The sequence below is a fragment of the Protopterus annectens genome, chromosome 4.part0, assembly GCF_019279795.1.
Source record: "Protopterus annectens isolate FY-2018-M chromosome 4.part0, PAN1.0, whole genome shotgun sequence".
In the NCBI taxonomy this organism is placed as follows: domain Eukaryota; kingdom Metazoa; phylum Chordata; order Ceratodontiformes; family Protopteridae; genus Protopterus; species Protopterus annectens.
This window is the reverse complement of record NC_056733.1, coordinates 411,739,146-411,760,302: the sequence shown is the minus strand read 5'-3', so window position 1 is coordinate 411,760,302 and position 21,157 is coordinate 411,739,146. Positions and strand designations below refer to the sequence as shown.

Genomic DNA, 21,157 nt, shown 5'->3' with positions numbered 1-21,157 from the left:
CACTGACAGCCTGGGTACTACTACTCACCTCTACCCTTGCAATCACTCTGTCCAAGGGAACATCAGCACCCAGAAGCAGCTGTGGCTCATATTCAGTCTCACTTTTACAGAGTAGCTCCCTCCCTGAAGGAACCACCTCACCAGTCCTGGCTGCATGTATGTGGTCTGTCTGGGTCTCCCCCAGGCTATCAGACCGACATGCTTGTCTCGAAGCCTGACTGCGTGTAACTGCATAAACACATGGCACTGCCTCATCAAAATCCTTCCCTATCAGGACATCTGCAGGATGGTAGCTCAGTACTCCTGTTGTCTCAAGACAACCTACTATTAGCATTTTGCCTTTCCCACTTACTGGCTATCTCACCTTTTGCCCTCACCTTGTCTCTGTGGACATCTGTATGCCACATGGCCGCACTGGTTGCATTCAAAACATTTAACCCTAAGTCCTGGACGGGTACCTGGACTAGTGACTTCCCCTTCTACTGGCAGATTCTGTTGAGGCAGTCTGTGCTGCCCACCATGGGGTCCTTTAGACCCATGAGCAGGACTGGGGGTCCCTTTCCTGTGCAGGGTTGCCCTGCTTGCTAGGTATAGGTCTCCCTTCTTCCCAACTCATCTGAATTAGCACACTGTCTATCAGCTAACCAGATCCTCATGTCTTCAAGCAAAGTGCTTGTTCCCTCAACAAACGGTCTGCCAGCCCTTCAAAAGTGGTGACCTGACATCCGCTCACCCACCTATGAAAATAAGTGCTAAGTTCAGAAACAAATTCAACACACTTTCATCTGCCTTGTGTCTATGTTCACGAAACGTTTTCCTATAAGTTTCAGGTGTTAGCTTAAAAAATTCTAACAGACAATTCTTAACCGCAGTATAATTTAAGAAATCATGGTCAGACAGTTTAGACAACTGAGTTGCAGCTTTACCATGGAGTAAGGGGGTAAGGAACCATACCTAGAGCCTTTGGTCAGCATCATATTGTTTACATACCCTCTTAAACATATGACTGAAACAATCAAAATTACCTCCCTCGGTAAACTGCACAAGAAATTTACTGACCTTTCGTGCTTCTGGGGTCTGGTTACTCCCTTCCCAATTACCTCCATGACTCTGGCTAAGAGTCAGCATCTTCTTTTCGTGCTCCCTCTGCCTTTCTTTTTCCTCAGCTTCCAGGCATAGCAGTTTCTCATTCTCCTCAGCCTGTAGACATGTCAGTCTCTCTGCTGCTTCTATTTCCAAACACCTTGTCTCCAACTCACGTCTCTTTAGCTCCAGATGGATTTTTAAGTCCTCTGCAGAAATGTTGAGCAGTCCATTCTCTGAGTGTTGTACATCTCCACGGCCAGTCTGATCGCTCTCCTGATTGCTGTTTTCTGATGCAGCTGTGACAAAAGCTGCAATCATGTCTTAGTCCGGTTTCAATGCACCAGTCCCTTAGACTGGCACATCGCAGCCAACTGGCTCCTTGACAGCTTGCCTGCTCTCCCTGACTACCTAAGCTAACAAAATAAATAAAACAATTATCTGAACTCTGAATATTCACTGCGTGGCTGATTTAGAGTACAAAAACACCTTCAGAGATCACTATTCACAAGCTACAGGAATTCACTATCCACACCACTACAAGCCAATTGCCAACCAATTAACACCATGCATTAATTGCCAGCCAATTAATACATAGTGTGGATATCCTACCACTGCCAACCAATTAATATGTGGTGTTGATATCCCACCACTGCCACCAATTAATATGCGACACCCGTGCACTGGCCCAGTAATCAAGGAGCCTCCATGCTCACCACTAACACCAGTGAGGGGTGTCCACATTGGGAAGGATAACAAATTACACACATAGTAAAGTACAATTTCCCTTAAGAGCACACAGAGATCACAGTCAGTCTGGGGCTGGTTTCTCACTTTGTCTCCTGAAACCCAATAAGAATCCCCACTGGCACAGCTATAGGATAGAGGTCTCAGCCTAGTGGTCAAGCTAAAACCTCCAGCACCCTCACTGTCCAACCAGTGCTTCGTGTCCCTGCCCAAGTAGCTGACACACACTCTAAGATACGAGTTATATACAAACACGCAGACACTCCTGGGGAAGCCTGGCACAGGTTCTCCAACTATGCTCCCTTCCTACCAGTCTATAAGGTAGTACCATCTGCCACCAACTATTAATATCAGCTACTAAAAAGGCCCTTAACAAAGAGTGTCCGATTATTACTTTGCAATATTATCCAAATAGTAACTGTGACTGAGCAGCAAGACTATTGAAGTGGCTTTGTACAGTATCACTGTATACATGCAATGTATTCCAGAGCTTAAATTATCTCTATACAAAACAGCCACAGTTGAAAGGTTTAAAAATATTTAATAATAAATAAAAACACAAGACAATACTTCTCACTACATAGTGCTAGTCAAGAGTTCAGACATCACAGGAAAATGCTTAAACTAATACTGTAGAAGAGTTCTGACCTAAATATAGAAAATAGCTAGACTACACTTACTATTTTCTAACTAAGAGCAATCACAGTTCTAAATAAACGTGCATAGAGAGCAAAGGTGTGTACTGGTGACTTGTCAGCTTTTGACAAAATCCAAAATGCTCTCTCTCTGTCAGTCTTTTAAATTGATAATACATCACTGCTGACTCAGTTTAGATTACATCATTTTTTCCTGGTTACCAGGCTAACAGAAACTCGAAGTTTAACGCATCTTTGATTTTGTACCTGGTCAGGAAACCACAGCAATTAAAGACTATATATATGTAAAATCTAGCAATTAATTCTGGTCTCAAAACAACAGAAAGAATTGGCTGGTCCAGACATCACGGCTCCAAGTTTGAGATCAAACAGTCATACAAGATTCGACTTATCAGCTTTTTTCCAGCAGAGTGCACTGTTGTTACATTTTTGACATTCAGCAATTAGCACAATTTTCTTCCATTTAAGAGAACAAGCCTGTGGCTTATATTAATATTTACAAATGACAGAATTATCTACAAACTTCTATCTAGCTAGGCTGGCAGCCTTCACAGTTATTAATGCCAACTGCACATATTAATATAAAGAAATAAAGTTAGATGTTTGTCACTGATTAGAACAGTTTAAAAAAATCAAGAAGAATGAGAAACGTACAGAGGAAGGTAGCAGCTGTGTCCCATGAGTTGTCATTTTCATGTGCTGTACTCAAACTCTCATCAGAATGTGAAGTTTAGATCAAAAAAGCAGTTCACAGTAGCTAAAACCACACATTCAAATTAAACAAGCAGGAATTCTTACCTACACACACACACATTTTATATAGATATATATATATATATATATATATATATACACACACACACACATACATATAATATATATATATATATATATAATATATATATACACATACATATAATATATATATAAATATATATATATATGCGAACATACACACACATACATGCACACACAAATACATATATATATATATATATATATATATACATACACACATATATATATATATATATATATATATCTATATTCAGCTTAAAATAGTACTGTATCTTAACTTGTTACAAATTTACTTATCTGTACTTGAAGTCGCAAATTTTGCTTATGTGGAGCATTTCTCCCCGGGCCTCTACTGAAAATGGACATCTATCCAGTTAGACTAGCCCGGTCAACTATATATATTATATATATATATTATATATATATATAGTATATATATATACCGGGGATCACACCAACAGCACTACTAGATAGGGGCCAAGGGTACTAGCTGCTAGTACAAGGGTCTAGGGAACTACTAAAGGGGCGGTGAATACCGCACAACGTGGCTGGGCTAATATATGCCTTCGGGCAGATAGCCCAGTACCAACCTAGGAGACAAAACTGTTTGTAATATTAGAATTAATAAGTAAATATCTAATAAATATTATTTAAATGCACAAGGAATGACCATCTACTATGCAAGATTAATAAAATAGCAGTATCAAGCATCAGTTAATAAATATATATGCATACTTCAATCTCTAATAGAGACCTAGTGATTAAATAATTCTTTGAAGGGAGATTTTAGAAATACAAGTTATATAGAATAAGGTAGAATATTACTGCAAATAAGACAAATATACATATTTAAACAAATAATTGCTTTTAGTGAAGATATGCATTACATATACGTGCATATAGCCGAAATGTTCATAGGTTGATACTAGGCTATCTGCCCCAGGGCATTTATAAGCCTAGACAGAGTGTGTTTGGCTTTTGCCACCCTTTTAGATTAGTTGACTGTGCCTCTGTATAGTAGGTCACAGAAGGTAGCCCTTTTAAGGTTAGTTTTCTGTACTTCTGTCAAGCAGGGACACAGAAGAGATCCCAGGGGTAAACTTACGATCGCCCATCCACTCTTCAAGATTTCTCTTGAAGAGGGTCAGTGAGGGGCTCTGCCTAACATGGATTGGGATTTTGTTCCAGAGTGAGGGGAGCCTCTGGGATATGAATCTGTCACTCCAGCATGTCCTATTTATTTCTGTGCTGAGGTTCAAGTCCCTGGAGCGTGTAGCTCTAAGGGATTTGGATTTCCTGAGGTGAAGCATGCCCATTAACTCTGGGTTGGACATGGCTTTATATGTCAGACACAGATCGCCTCTGAGTAGGCGGTACGCAACTGAGTAGAGCTGGAGTTTTTTTAGCCGAACTGCATAGGGCATCTGTTGCCCCTTGATCCTCTTGGTGAGATACTTTTGGGGTCTTTCCAGTTGCTGAAGGTTTCGGGTAAGGTACATCCCAAATGGGGAACTGTACTCAATTATGGGCCTGATAAGAGATGAGTAGAGTAGATGTGAATATAATTTACATAGAAAATCATATAAAAGTATTTAGAAATATCCTGAAAGCTTTTCTTTGAAGCTGTTGTACAATGCATATCACATTCAGTATGACTTCTTGAAATTTAGATTAATTGACTGTGCCTCTGTATTGCTGAATCAGTACATCCATTTTGATAGAAGGCAAAGTAGATTTTTTTCAATATTTGAAGCTGGGAAGAGAGAATGAGATTTGAACTAAGTATGTTGCAACTTCTGAATACAATATAGACTGCAATTTCTTTGACTCCACAGAAACAGCAAGACATTCTCTTTGACCTCAGTAATGTACATATTTTTATAAATTAGTTTAACAAGCCAAAAGATTGTTAAATATTTGGATATTTATTAGATTGAGTGATACAGAACTTTAAGATATAGGCACTTGTACATTTAAAAATGAATTAAGAGCTTTTTTTAGATCTATAAAATATGTATACATCTTTTAGCATGATAAAATATATGTGCATTCATTTTCCTTTTGTATAACAGTTTAATATGATAAGATAACATGTCACCTGTAAGTTTTACAAATATCTCTCTCTCTCTCTTTGGATCCCATTCTATTATACTTATTTATTTAGAGATTTAGTTATAACAACGTTGAATGAGTGAATAATTTAAGAATATTTAATGTATAATTTATATTACTATTATATAACTAGGTTTATAGTACACTCTGTTGCATTATTTAATATTTCTGATTAATAGAAGAGGGTTATTAAACTTGTGTAGAAATAGGGAAATAGTTTTAAATGGCAAAACATAAGTAAATTAACAGTCACTTATTTTTAATAGTGTCTTATTATTTTTTAAATTATTTTAACTAATTGCAAGTCACAGTAGCTTTTCGATTAATTTGTATGCACTGATAGGTAGACATATTTATTTATTTAGTCTATTTGAATGGCAAACTAGGAACTTTGGTATCCATGGCAGGTTGTGTTTTATTAGTAATATCTACAGTTACAGTTGTAGACTTGTTTCTGCTTTTATTTACAAGTTTAAGTAGTTTAGTCTGTAGAAAGGAAGAATTCAAAAAATGTGGAATGTTAAGACAGTGTTGGAGGAATGCATTAGAGGTAGATAAATGGTCATATTACCTATTAAAAGAATCATTTTAAATGCATAGTATGGATACTTTAATCTATTAATGTAAATGGCTTAAATAATAGCAACAAAAGGAAATAATAAAGTATCAAATTAAAATTAAATACAGGTAACATTCTTTCAAGAGACTCACTTGACAGATAAAGATACACAATATTTAAATAACTTACATTATGAAATGTTATCTGCTTCTAGAGTAGAGGAATTGCTAATACTTTAGAGAAAATTTACTGTAATGCCTAAGGTCATGGAATCCATTAATCACCCCAAAGGAATGTATACATTTGTATTAATTAAATATAATGGCAAACTCTATACACTAGTTAATTTTTACTGGATCCTTGAAATAGGTGCAAGAGTGGTTAAAGATCATTTAAATATACGACAAAGTCACTGGAAGGGTAGTATAATTTTAGCAGGGGATTTTAAGTATAGAAGATACAAGTAAACAGAAGAAAGCTAAAATTCTGGCATCAAATAAAGTACTAAACAAATGGATTAGTAATAATTTGGTTGATACAATAGAAAAGCATAAGATAATAATGAGTGAAGATCAATGACTTATGTGCATGGGACGCAAACTAGAATTGATAGTTTTATGCCTCTACATATACAATTAATACAGTGAATTACTTTAAAACTATCCTTTATCTGATAATGCATGAATCATTAATATAATGGATATAAGAAAAGTTCAGATTATTTATAGAATCTCAGTATTATGATGAAATTAAATGAATCTAAGAGTTACCTTAAGGAACAAACTGAGATTTTATTTTTTTATCATTGAATGATAATGGTCAAATTAGTAAAGTCATATTATGGGACTCCTTACAAATGTATACTAAAGGTAGAATGGGAAGAGTGGGATAAAGAGTTGTTAGAAATACAAGATGAAATCCACAAAATGCAGTCCGAACAACAAACAAATTAGATAACACTGAAGTCATTAAAAAAATAATGACAAAATATCACACAGTTTTAAGACAAAGTGGAGATAGCTTTAGAAAAAATAAAATTGCTCAGTTATGTGATGACTTTAAAAAAAATACACAGATTAGCTAATAGAGGTAAGATGTTAAGCAAAAAATCACAAATCAACATCCAAAACCCTCACACTAATGAGCTTACTTCAGACATATAGGAAATATTTTTTTTAAAGAATTCCATGAGGATCTTATTAAAGATAAAAATAATCCTGATGATTACAAAATTGACAAGTACTTAAACATGTTACTTGTTGTTGTCATTCGGCTTTTCCCGGTTAGGGGTCACCACAGCGGAACTCTGGTTCGCTAATGATTGGCAGTAGATTTTGACGAACGCCGAGGTGCCAGCTCGAATTCAACCTTCAACAAAGGCACGCCCACTTACGCATGTTTTTCGAATGCCCACCCAACCGCGGGGAGGACATGCAGACTCCACACAGAATGCACTCCCCGCACTCCAGCCGAGAATCGAAAGGGAGAACCTCTTGCTGTGAGCACCACAGCGGGTACTTACACATGTTACTAATAAACTTAATGTTCAAGAAAGATCTCTGCTGAATACACATATTACCCTAAAATAAGTTATAAAAGCTTTTAAAAGAGGAAAAATGGCAAAGCTGTAGTCTTCCACTTAACATTTTAGAATTGCTGAGTGGTGTTTTCAGGATAATTCAGAGTGACAACATAATTCCTCCTTCATGGAAATTGTCTGCAATCTCACCTACACTTAAACACGGAAATTATAATACGTTTCTACATACAGATCTATTTCATTATTAAATGTAGACTATAAAATATTTAGTTCTATGTTTGCTACAAGATTAAGGGATACAGTAGATAAATTAATAAAGATTAAATAGGATCTATACTCAATAGATTAATGCATGATAATATAAAACGGGTAGTAACTACCTTATATTTAGCAAGAGGAATGAACCAGAAATTGGCTCTAATTAGCTTAGCTATCGAGAGAGCTTTTATTCTATAGACTGGAACTATTTGTTTAAAACTTAAAGCACTTACATTTCCAGAACACTTTATTAGAATATTAAAAACCTGTATATAGGCTTTAAAAGATATGTTAAAACATAATTTTACATTTCTCAATGATTCACTTTAAACAAAGGCACAAAGCAAGGGTGTCCCTTATTTCCCCTACTATTTGCATTAGTTATCAAATCCTTAGCTAATAGTATAAGAATCAATGAAAACAAAATTGATGTATTCTCAATTAACAAGGATTGTCAATCTAAAATGCAGCTTTTTTTGCAGATGATATTCTACTAACTATAAGAGATTTATTCAATTGAAAAACTAGATGAGGAAGTATCACTGCTAAAAATTACTACTAAAACTGAAACTTTAAATTTACTATTTAGCAATTGATTAACATTAAAGTTAACCATAAATATAATTGGGAATGAAAACAGCTAAAATATTTAGGAATAAGAATCGATCAAGATGTGAGCAAGATTAATAATTTTGAAAAAAAAATGAGGTATTACTTATTAAAATGGATTTTTTTTGTTTTACTTTTGAGGATAGGTTCATGCTTATTTAAATTATTATATTATCCAGGATTATATATGTATTGCATTCAAAAGATTTAACACCCGATAAAAAACTTTTAAAGAAAATTGAAAAAATGTTAATTTCATTCTTATGGTAATCTAAAAAGCCAAGACTTGCTTATAGAAATCGTACAGTATCTTAAATAGCCAAGAACTGCTTACAGAAATTATATACGATTAGGGAGGTATACTGGTGCTAGCTTCCCATATGTATAATCTTATTCTATTGCTGCAAATTTTAACTCTACTATTCTCTGTATAGAAACAATGTTCTCTAGTCAATGGAAAATCATTCAGGAGCAGATTATACTAAAGTCTTGTAAGTTTATCAAATATGATAAATTAAAAATATGGAACAATCCCGTCATCTGGTTAATAAAATTTACCTTAGAAGGAAATTAATTTCGATCTTTAGACTCTGCATATATGAAATCAACTAAGAACTAGGTTTTTAAAACACATTAATATCAACTGGATTTTTTTGTGCTTTCTCATTGCACCTACCCCTAGATTTAAGGAAACTCAGAACAATGTTAAAATGAATTTACCAAAAAGGAACAGATTAATATTCTGGTCTGATTGTTTTGAAAAAGGAAAAGTTAACTCACCAGATTATGTAATGAAAGATAAGTTGGATGAATCTGTTAACCAGTTAATATTATCCATCAGGAAGAAATTAACAATTTGTATATAATATGAGTGATGAGGAACAGAACTACTTCTCCATTATATGAATGCTATCTTCGAAGGTAAATTGACCTATAATGGAAATTTGTCCAAGTTACAGAAATTAATTTTAAATAATAATTTTCATGCAAAATTCTGGAGCCTTTTTTTTGATAGTAGTGGATTGAGTGACTCAACAGATGGTAAGAATAAATCTTTGTTCATTAAATCAGTTAGTCAAACTTCAAGCTTGTACTGGAAAGTTTTTAATGTGAAAAATATACATAGAATGTGTGCTACTACCTACAAAAATCTCTAAGTTTAGTAAAATGACTTCTTCAGTTTGATGGAAATGCAATAAAGATGTAGAAGCTGACTGGATACATACGTTTATGTACTGTGAAAAATTAAACATATATTGGAAACATAATGATTTTTTTTAAAGGGTTATGGTCCGATAGTTGTTCTCCAACTAGATCAATAATACTAATGAATGCAACCAAAAATCACCACCAAAACAGGTCACTAGGAAAGTATGAAAAGTAGTTATGAAGTGCTTTCGTCAGACTCAGGACTCTTCAGAATAAAACAACAATTTCATTCATTAATACAACACCATTTGACCAATCAGAAATGCACCTTAATTAATCAAATTAATCATACATCCCAATATTCAAAATTTAAAGAAATAATTCATTAAAAAAACCTAGCTAACTTAAAAAAAACACAATATTTATTGATTCATTTATTCCATGAAATTTGTCAGCTTGCAGCCTTAGCTGCCATAAAATCTCTTCCCTTTTGGTTTCTTATAACGACAACCGCTACAGTCCATAGGTACATGCTCAAAAATGTATTTTGCTGCATTAAAGAAGCCATAACTATGTGCATGTCTAAATAAGGCATTATTGTTAACCTTTGTCCTAGCAGCACATAAGTGTTCTAATTCTTTTAGAAAAATTGTGTGTGGTCATGGCAACATAAAACGCCTCACAATGTGAACAGACAACAATATACACGATGCCAATGGAATTGCAATTAAAATGCTCCCAAATTCCTATAGATTTCTCCAAATGCTTCAACTGAACATTAAGACCTTCCAAAGTAAAATTAAAAGCAGTGCTAAAAACACACTTCAATATACCTTTCTCTTTGTTGGTACTAACTAATTTTTAAGTATTTTTTTGTAAAAACTGTTTTACAGATTTAAACTTTTTACAAATAAAACTAGGGGCACTGCCAACAGAACGGAGTAAATCATTGTTACCTAAAAATATTTTCCAATCATCTTTGATAATATTTCTTATATGACAATCATGTACTGTCATTTGTAAAACAAAACTGTAACCAAATTAATTTATACACTTATTGCTCTGAGATTTGTTAGGGATGCCCCCAGTTAATATAGCCAGAAAAAATACTCATCTCTCTTACCTATAATTTCTTCAGCAGCTTGATCTAACATATTGGGTTTATAAATGGTAGCACTAAACAATTCGATTAACTCCTGTATGCCATCTAGAAATGTTGTTTGATAAGTAGTAAGTCTGGAATGTCTGATCATTTGCCCTCTAGGGATGTTATTTTTCATGAAACGAGAACGTGCACTAGCATAATGTAAATAGTCATTGGAAAAAAAAAGCAGATTTTTCTGTAAATACTGCTAGAAAAAGTCCAATTGGTGGGATCCCAACTAACAGCCATGTCTAAATAGGTACACTATGTCTTATACGACCCAACGCAAACACTAAAAAATCAGTACTACAATTCAATTGTTCAACAAAATGTTCAACCTGTTCTCTTGATGCAAAATAATCAACAAACCTCCTACATGACATAATATGCTGTGCAAAAAAAGAATTACAACATATGTGGGACTCCCACCACCCCATGACTAAATTCACAAAAGATAGTTCTACTGTGGCCACCACAGTGACACCCCTTAGTTGTCAACAGCATTTGCCATTAAATAAAAAGTTTCCAAGCATGACTTCCATCAACAGGTAACATGTATTAATCAACTCATTTCATACATTAGTATACTGCCTAAGAACAATCTTGGATATTCTAGCCCCTTGTCAATAGGTATACTAGTATATGAAGATTTAACATCCAAGGGAAAAAAAAAAGAGTTTGATGATAAGTTCTTACATTAAAAGACCTCAATGAATTCAAAAAAATACCAAGAATCTTTAATAATACTGAATAACATAATGTGATGAATTTCTTCCTGTGTATATATTGTACATATGTTAAATTAGTAAAAAATTTCTTAAAAATACTATACAAAAATAAAACACCCGGTTAGCCTATAAACTTAAAGAGAGGCAATACCTAGCTCTCCTGTAAAAAACAGCCCAAAACCACAAACGTCCAGCACTTCAGCCAACTTCATAAACTCATTAAATAAGCTACACACCAATATAAGGCATCTGATGAAATCAAACCTCATGGAATCCCTAAAAACTTGCAGAAAGAGGTCAACTGACTAATCGGATGAAATACCTCCACTCCAGCAGGTCCCCCAAATCCTCTGAACTCTGACCATAATTTACTCTCATTTTTGCAATTCCTCAACCGCATCTCTATCCAGTCTCACAGTCCCTCATTCATCCCTCGTCACAACATACATACTGCCTTTCTACTTCATCTTTTGGCGGATGCCTTTGAATGTGACTGATATGAACACGATAAAACTTGATATCCCCCCAACATATGTTCATTTAGGAGCCACTCATTAATTCATACACATACTAAAGCCAAAGCAGAAAAGTACCAGACATTATGCAACATATACATAAAATTATGGGGAAGGGGGAAGATATGCTCATCGTTCTAAAGTACAAACATACAAATTAAAAAATGTAATGAATTCTTTGTTTATCAGGCCTCCGAACCTTTCTGGAAATACAGCCTTACCTCCATCTCCCTCCGCTGAGCTGCTTTAAGAAGTGGCACATTGTGGGGCTTGCATGACTGCTGAGCATCCTTGTGTTTACGCAACAGGTCTTGCTTCAGAGCTATACATTTAGAAGAGATGACTTGTGTTATTCTAGTTTTGCAAACACAGAAGGCTGTTTTGCTTTATCGTAGTTCATGAGCATTGTAATGTTTCTCATAAAAGAAAAATCATGAATATGCCAAGTTTATACTATAATGCTGTGAAAACAGATTTCCAAGGATAAATCACAAGAACACCACAAACGCATAAATAAAATCTAACCATTTAATAGAAATAATGAAGATAAAAATGATCAAAAAGAGTATTAAATCATTCCTACAATTTCTAAATTCAACCACAGATCCTCAAAATTACTGTTTATTTGTTGGTACCCTTGGACCTCATATTTACCGGCCCCAGCCTCTAGTGCCTAATGCCCATGCCGGATTTACCAGCTGCTCTCAAACATCCCCAGACTTGCTCTGTTATCTATGGGGCTGGTTGTGGATCCTGAGGCTGTCCTGGGAGCTTTTCTCATCTGTGGGAACTTTTTATGACCTACCCACTTCCCTTTCTCCACCCCCCCATGCTCGTTTATTACATCCAAGAGCACACCCCCTCTTTGGACCATGCCTCCACTTCAGAAACATGTCAAAGAACATCCTTCCACCCTGAATGGGCATGCCCATCCCTTCCCTGCTGCTTCATTAGTCGCCAGAGCTGCTAACTGAACCCAGGTCGGCAGAGCTGTAGTTAGTGCTTTATCTCTCTGCACCACTGGAGTGGCTATATCCTTCCAATTATTAAACTGTTCGAACAGCAATTAATTTTGTAAAAACTAGAAGCTAGCTGATGCATCCTGAAAAATAAGAGACACAGTTGCAATACTTCACTAGTGCTGAAGCAATGCACTGCAAAGAGGTTACAGTCTTTAAAGCAGATATTAATGTGTTTTGGCATTCTAAAATGTTTTGTTAATATTCATAAAAACTAAATTCAAAAGAAAACTACTATTCAAGATACTTTAGCTGGACCCAGCTATAGCTAAGGGACATGGAAAAACAGCAGGCTCAAAAAAACATTCTGGAACCAAAAGCACACCCCCTTAAATAAATTTAAATCTATTCAATCTCATACACCATACAATATTAGTGATGAAAACATGGACACATCTGCCTGCAAGCCTTTAAAAAAAATGTCACTCTTATGGTTCCTTTGTCAAAGCTTCTCAAAACCAATCTGAAGAGATACAGCTGTGGGCGTCATACTACAGCTTAAAGGACAACTAAACCTGAAATAACAATTCCCAATATCTTTTTCAAGAGTACATTTTCATCCCTACACTGCAGCGCAAAATAGTAATTTTTCTGTTTACTTCCTTCTGTGGTACTTCTGCAGTATTTGGCTTTCTCAGTGCATAGCATGCTGGGCTTGAATGAATTATCCTGTTACTTTCTTTAAAACTTTGCCTCACTGGCTCTTAAATGTTGCCAATCACACAAAGTTTTGTTGGCCAGAAAAAATCCCACATAACTAGGTATCTGTAAGCACTTCAGTCTTTCTCCATTTACTACAGTCAAGCATCAGCTGATTCTTTAGGGATAACATCTCTCTTTTTCTGCCCACTGCCATTTAGTCATCTTCTTTCTCTGGGAATTCAGACTGTTTTTACTTTGTTGCATCAAAGGAAAGACATTTGATACAAATGAATGGTTTGACAGCTGACTCTTATTTTTCAAAAAACAATTTAAACACTAATGAGCAGTGTGTTTTCAAGACATATCCAAGAACAAAAAGTGCATCACTGAAACAATCTACAAAATAAATTTGCCAAGAGTGGACCATATGTAGAGCTCAAATCTTTAAACTAAAAATACACTAGCACTTACAATGACAAACCTAAAATCACATTACCAAATTATACTAATTACATCAAATCATATGATACAAAATATCCTAGCATTAAACAATTCTTTTTGCATTAAGAGCCGATGAGAACTACAATTCAAACCTCACTTTTTTTGTAATGTTTAGAGCAACCTATTTATTTTTTTAAACAAATTTGAAATGTTCAGTAGTTTACAAATGAACAATGTATACTTCAACGAATATATAAAACTGAAGTTCGTTCCCAAAGGGCTACAGGTAAACAAATTCCCAAATGGTATTCAACTTAATATTTGGGCTCAATGAACTGCTGAAACTGATAAAACGAGTTGTGAAATCATGAATATTTTGGTCTGAATAAATACTAAAAAGATGGATTCCCTTTCTAATGAAATTAAAGGACTAAATGACAATTACTTCTGATCTTGTTTTTGAAAATAACCAGAAAGCATATAGTGTTAATAGGGCAGAACATCATTAAATAATGTAAAATCAAAGAGATCGTAAGAGATAAATAGGAGGTACTTTTCCATTAAACCCCTACCACTTCGTGTCGCTGTGTTTTGCTGGTATTGATTCAAACAAACTGCTAGCATCATTTTCTCCAGCCTTTTTCCAAGTAAAAATCCTGCCGATAATTCAGAACAGTGCACTGAAATGCTGTCTTTGCATGTGGGTTAGAGTATTACGACAGAGGCATAGCTGTACACAGGGTCACGTCTGTCCGGATATTTTTATTCACAGTGTCAAGAGCAGTAGTTCCCACTCAGGTATTACATTTCAGGAAATGCATATTCCATTACACACATTCCTCCTTTAACATTCTTACGGTTTTCTGTTCAAGCTAAATAAATACATGTCCGGGACAGCCCATCCTTACAACTAAATAAAACACTGATACCCAAACAATGAGAAACCTAACTTCCCTGCTGTCAGGCACCAGGCAATTCAATACCTTGAGAACAGAACTCTCCCCATCCTCAAGATACGAGTAAGAAACAGACAAAAGCTATACTACAGGCCTTACACGCTTTCAGCGACTAATCCACCAAGCAGAACCGATAGCTCCAGACCCACAATGAGTGGTTTCACCATGTCAGTGTTCACATGAATTTTAGCAAGCCCCATGAAGGCAGCGCACACAGAAGGCTAAGACTGCACCAACAAAGTATTTTACCAGAAAACACAATAGTGTCGATAATTAACCTGTGTCATAAAAGCTTCAGTCCACGAAATTGCAGAGAAAAGACAGTCACCGTGAATGTAAACACTGCTTTCAGAAATATACACCTACTGCTAATTCAACAAGGCTCGAAAACCAGAAAGAAAACCCAAATTACCGGCATCATATCGGGCAGAGAGTCAGTAAATCCCTGTACGCAAAAAAAGAAGAATACATACTACAGTTCCACTCAATTCCATAAGCAGAATGTACACAGAATCTGGTTCGCACCCTCTACTTTGGTTTCCTTTTTCCTTCAGATCTGATGTTACAATTGTAATGTCATATCTGTTATTTTTAATAAATAAATGTTTGTGTTACTAAATAACTGTGTGAATCAATACCGCCAAAACACAGCAGCGCAAAGTGGTAGGGGTTTAATGGAAAAGTACCAAACAGGATTATACTAACATTTATGAACAGTTCAATCCTCCCAAGGTAAATGAAAACATTCTGCTCTCTCACTTTCCATCATCCAACAACGGAGAAACAGAGAATGACTTGTGGTTCAATCAGGAACATTCCCATCATGGTTTAGATGATTACAAACAGGATAACATTTTTTTTAGAAATAAAACAACCATGACCCAAGAGACTAAAGAACCAGAAAAAGAAAAACAGTGGAAGAACCATTATCGGAAAGAAACTGTCTGGAAAGCATAGCAGATGAGGAATGGCCATTGATTTCTACAGACAGTTTTATTATGGCTTCAGTCAGGTATGTTCTGGAGTGGCAATGGGTGCTGCAGCTGCAACACTGTATCTAATGCAGTACTCCGCTTCTGGATGAAGAATTTCATAATGCCATCTATTTACTGTAAACAAATGAAGTTGTATGCTCATTTTCTTGATGACATCTTTATTATCTGGTCATACACAAGTAATAAAGTGAAAGTTTTGAGGTTCACTTTTAATGTTGATTCAGACAGAACAAACTACCTAAATGTTGAGATATATTATAATCATGAAAATAATTGTTGCATTTTCACAGTGTATCACAAATATACATTCAACATTTACCTGCATTTTGGCAGCTGGCACTCCTACAGGCAAACATTTAGTGTTGTAAAAAGACCAGTCTGCAAGGCCATCTCACCCAATATCTGACAATGCAATATTTTTGGAGAGAAGTAAACTTAAGGGTATATTTTTGAACAATGATACCCAGTGGATGTGGTCATCTCTATATTTGAGGAAGTTTTGACTGAAAGTTTCCCCTAGAAAATGTGCATCAATACTAGGAAATAGGTGTATGTCCAAGCTTTCAGGGGCTAAAACTCCTTCAGAAAAGATTGCATCCTGGATCATTCCCTATTCAACTTGAGTGCATTAGATTTGTAATTAATAAGAATTAGCAAATAACATCTGATTGTGAATATAATAAACTACTGGGAGAAGCACTAGTTTACAATAGAAATAGTATCAAAAATAAATTGGAAAGAGCTACTAATGAAGGAATGAGTAGTAATAATGGGTGCATGTCAAAATGTGGTAGTTGTAGGTGGTGCTTTTATTTATGATGGCCCAAATATAGTAGTGAGTACCTTTGAAAAACATATTCCATGTCTCAGCAGATATGTAAAAATTCAGGTATAGTGTATTTAGCAAGCTGCCTCTCATACAAAGAATTTTATGTAGAAAAAAACAACAGGCAGCATAGCAAGCGTATCTAGGAACATACTTATGATAGTAAACAAAGGATTCAAAAAATACTTTGTTCAGGCATGTGATAATGTGTCAAAACTTTAAAAAGTTCTTCTTTTTCAGACTGGAAAAGGTATAACAGAGTTAGCAGTGGACCATGGAGTCAACATTAGGTAATTATTGTGGCAGTTACATTTAAACATCACTGAAGTCTCTGGTTTAAGCACTGAAGTCTCTGGTTTAAGCAATACGGAGTCAATCAGCAGTGCCTTAATATTAAGAGCTATTTTCTAATTCATTAACTTAATTTTAATGATTCACAATAAAATATAAAAACTTAAATTGATATTAACAGTTTAAGAGGTAATTTAGTAATAGTTACTAAATCAATTAACATCTGCATTTTATAAGATTATTTGATTCACATTTATATTTATTTTTGTCAGATGGTAGTAAGATCTTTGGGGGTTGTTTATGACTAGTTTATGGGTCTAAAGAGGAGATTACATCCATCTATCCTTGTGGAGCTTTGGAATTCCAACATCAATTGACTTGAGCAACAGATTTATAGACTGCTTGTGTGTGTTGTTTGATGCTTCTGAAAAGGTCTTAATGAAATGAGGACAAAAGTTCAATAAACATTTTCTCCTGCATGACATGATTTAGTGTGCATTTCAGATTTTAGTGATTTTCTTATACAGTTTTTGGAGAGCTCTACAAAAATATTTTTTTACCACTCTTACCATCATTTATATCAATCCCATTGGTTCCACCTTTAAGCAATGGACATTTTGTTATTCTATTGCTTTTCACACCTTTCATGATTTAAATTATGAAATTTGTCTTATTACCTCTTCATAAAAATATTTTTTTCTACTCATTCATTTCAATCTCAAACTTATCCTGCTCACCCGTCTATCTCCTTACCCTAATCATCTGGCTTTTGACAACACTTTGTTAGGGCATCATTCTATGTTGCCCAGACTTATAAAAGTGTATGGCATCCAGGTCCAAGGAAGTTATAGTAGTACTTCACTCAGCCCTTATCAGACCCATCACGGAGTACAATGTCCCCTTCGGCATGTATCTAACGAGGCATATACATTTGGAACACCCACAGAGGTTCCTCATCAAGACTATCCAGAGTATTAACACAATGTCCTATACAGATCACCTTAAAGCCCTATATCATTTTTCGAGAGGCCATTTACACCTCCTTATATAGGCATCCTCAGATCCAGCCCTGATGGAGCTTTTGCACATCCACAAAACAAACAGCACCAGAAGCACTAGATCCAAGGAGTTTAGCTTTGCTTATGACATTAGCAGAACATGACAGTGAGACAGATACATGTCTCAAAGGATCCTCACACTCTGGAATAGGCTCCCCATCCATGTGAAGCAGAGTCCATCCTTAACCCTATTCAAACATAGCCATGATCATTTGATGGTAAATTGAAAATTCACCCTCAGTCTGGCCTCCATGTCTCTGACAGACATAGGCCAACAGTAAATATTCCCTAACTAACAAACACCCACACAATAAACCTTTAGCAACTTCGTAACATGCCCCTTCAAACAGATGCCTACGTTACAAGGGATACAGGCTGGGTTGTGTGAACAGGCTTACAAGTGTCCTGGTGGTCGTTAGCCTAGTATACACATATGAACCTATAATTTGTTCTTATGATCATTGCAGTTCTGTAACTTTAACCAGGACTTGCTGGCATTAACTGTTTTCAGGCACTGGTGTTTACTGTTGTTAGGGCAAACAAACATAGCTTATCTTGTGTGTGCTCTCCACCCATCCACAACCCACTTTGCCATTTCTACTCATGTGGTCAGGGTGTCCCCTCCAACAGTGACAATCATTTACAGCCAAGAGTCACACTGCCAGGTGGCTAGCCCTGACAAGACTATTCTTCCACACCACACACTCAAACCTATGGCCAATTTAGAGCGCCCAATCTACCTACTGCATGTTTTTAGAATGTTGGAGGAAATTCATGCAAACACAGGGAGGACATGCATACTCCACAAGGAAAGTACCCCAACTGAGAATTGAACCGGAAAACCTTTTGCTATGAGGCAATAATGCTATCCACTGCACCAAAAACTCTGACAAAAATCAGTACAACTTGTATATTATTGATTAGGACGCATTTGCAGTCTTAAACTTTAACCTATTGGTTGAAATGAGTTAAGTCTAAGTACTTATGCCTTTACAGCTGTTTTACTAGGACTGAGTTGACACTTCAATGTAGACTTATATTGTCGCTCTCTCAAATGCAACTATAACTAACATGGCTAGGACGTTTTGCTGTACTAAATTTTGGCTTATGTAATTTCATCAAATAAATTACTTCTGCTTTTACAGCTATCACATTTTCAATGAAAAATCACTGGAGTTAAGCTGCCACATATATTCTCTCACCATAGAGAAAATTAATTTCAGTTCCTCCTAGTTAACAGTTTGTTTTATTTTATTCTTTACAAACCACCTTAAAAGCACAGTGGTGTTGTAAACCTTTGTACTTGTGAATCTTCATCAGAAAGTTGACTTTTTTTCAGATCAAATGTGAGGGGTTCAATTTATTTTCCTTATTTCTTGACATCGCTTCTCTTCCTACATTACTGAAGGTCTTGCTGTTCTTCTGTCTTCGTTTTGCTTTCCTAAACTGGTAACTTTATCCTTCCTTACCCATGTGCCTGTACTGTTGCTAGCCATACTCATTATAACCTTGCCAAAAGTATTTAATCGCCTACCACAACAATCACGCTAAGCTCATACTTATCTTCCAGAAGAATTATTTACCTTTGTCATGTTTTTAAACTTAACTTACCAAATTCTTCTACAGTTGTCAATGGACATACTGAACCTAACCTTTCCCTCTCATCCTCTACTATAGCTTTACCTTTAACAGTTCCAATTACAAATTAAAAATAATTCTACTGTTCAAGAAACTTAGATGCTTGGTCAAGCAACACAATCTTTGTATTCTCTCTCTAACTGAAATCTAGCTAAAGCATACTTTCCTCTTCCCTTTTCTCACCAGCCAGATTTGTATTGACAATAACAGTCATCCAAGCTCCATGCAAGATGTTGGCACAATGCTTCTGGTTAAAAAGAGTCTTAATGCCAAAACATTCATCCAAGCTACTTCCAAAATCCCAAGTTAGCCTAAATCATCAAAATGGCATTAAGTAATGTAGCCAGCATTTGTATAGCTTTTATCCCTCACTGCCCTTACTTAACATTAGATTACAAAGCTTTTTTCCCCTCTGGAGCTATAAAACGACTTTAATATCCTGGACGATTTGAACTATTAAACAGTCTAAACACATATAGAAGTGTAGACCTATTCAGCGTGATGCAATTAAATTTTGACCATATCCCAATGTATTTCACTCTGTTATTAACAACCTCACTAATTCGCCTCACATATACCTCTCAACTGTACAGATTTTCATAGACTGTCCAAATTTGTACTTCATATTTTTGGCCTGTTCCTCATAAAAAAAAGTTATGTATTCACATAACATTACACCTGTGCTGCCCGTTTTCATTCTTCCTCAGCTGATGGGTTTCGGATCCACTCAGCTGCTTCTTCCAGATACAACTCTCAAACTCCTCCCTTTACTCACAATGCCCCAACAGCCTAACATACCTCAGATCAAGTTTGCTGTCCTTAGTAGACAATGAGTAATACCTTAAGGAAACTTAAAAAGGTACAGATTAAAAGAATAGAACTGGAGCTCAAACAAGGAGCAATAGACACAACAAACACAACCTTCTCACTCAGCATGGTTTCCATCCCCACCACAGCACATCCACCGCCCTCCTCTCTTTCACTCATACCATAGCCAATGCCCTTGATAACAATCAGCTAATATCCTGCCTCTTCCTTGATCTTTCCAAAGCCTTTGACACAGTCTCTCACCCTATACTACTTTCTAAATTATCTAACCTCAACCTCTCTTCTTCCCCGCTTGCTTGGTTCTCCAGCTATCTCTCAGGTAGGCAGCAATCTGTCAAATGGCGCTCTTCCTGCTCTCCCTTTATATCTGTTCTAACAGGTGTTCCTCAAGGCTCTATCTTGGGTCCCCTCTTATTTAATATCTTTACAAACTATTCACCTCTTGCAGACAATCTTCTCTTATACAATATACAGACGACTCTACACTCATCTCAAACTCCAGTAGTATCACAGACCTTCTCACCCTTACTTAAAACTCCTTTCTATCCACAGAGAAATGGCTATC

The 21,157-nt window shown here is 35.8% G+C and overlaps 1 protein-coding gene across 5 annotated transcripts in view; it reads right to left on the bottom strand.

The window, feature by feature from the left end:
- LOC122799357 (protein DGCR6-like) overlaps window positions 1-21,157 on the bottom strand; it is a 557,275-nt gene that overhangs the window by 315,734 nt on the left and 220,384 nt on the right. For all 5 annotated transcript variants that reach the window (XM_044068355.1, XM_044068356.1, XM_044068354.1 and 2 more), the window contains exon 4: window positions 12,120-12,220. In XM_044068355.1, coding sequence (XP_043924290.1) covers window positions 12,120-12,220 — 101 coding nt within the window. The remainder of the gene's footprint in view (window positions 1-12,119; window positions 12,221-21,157) is intronic.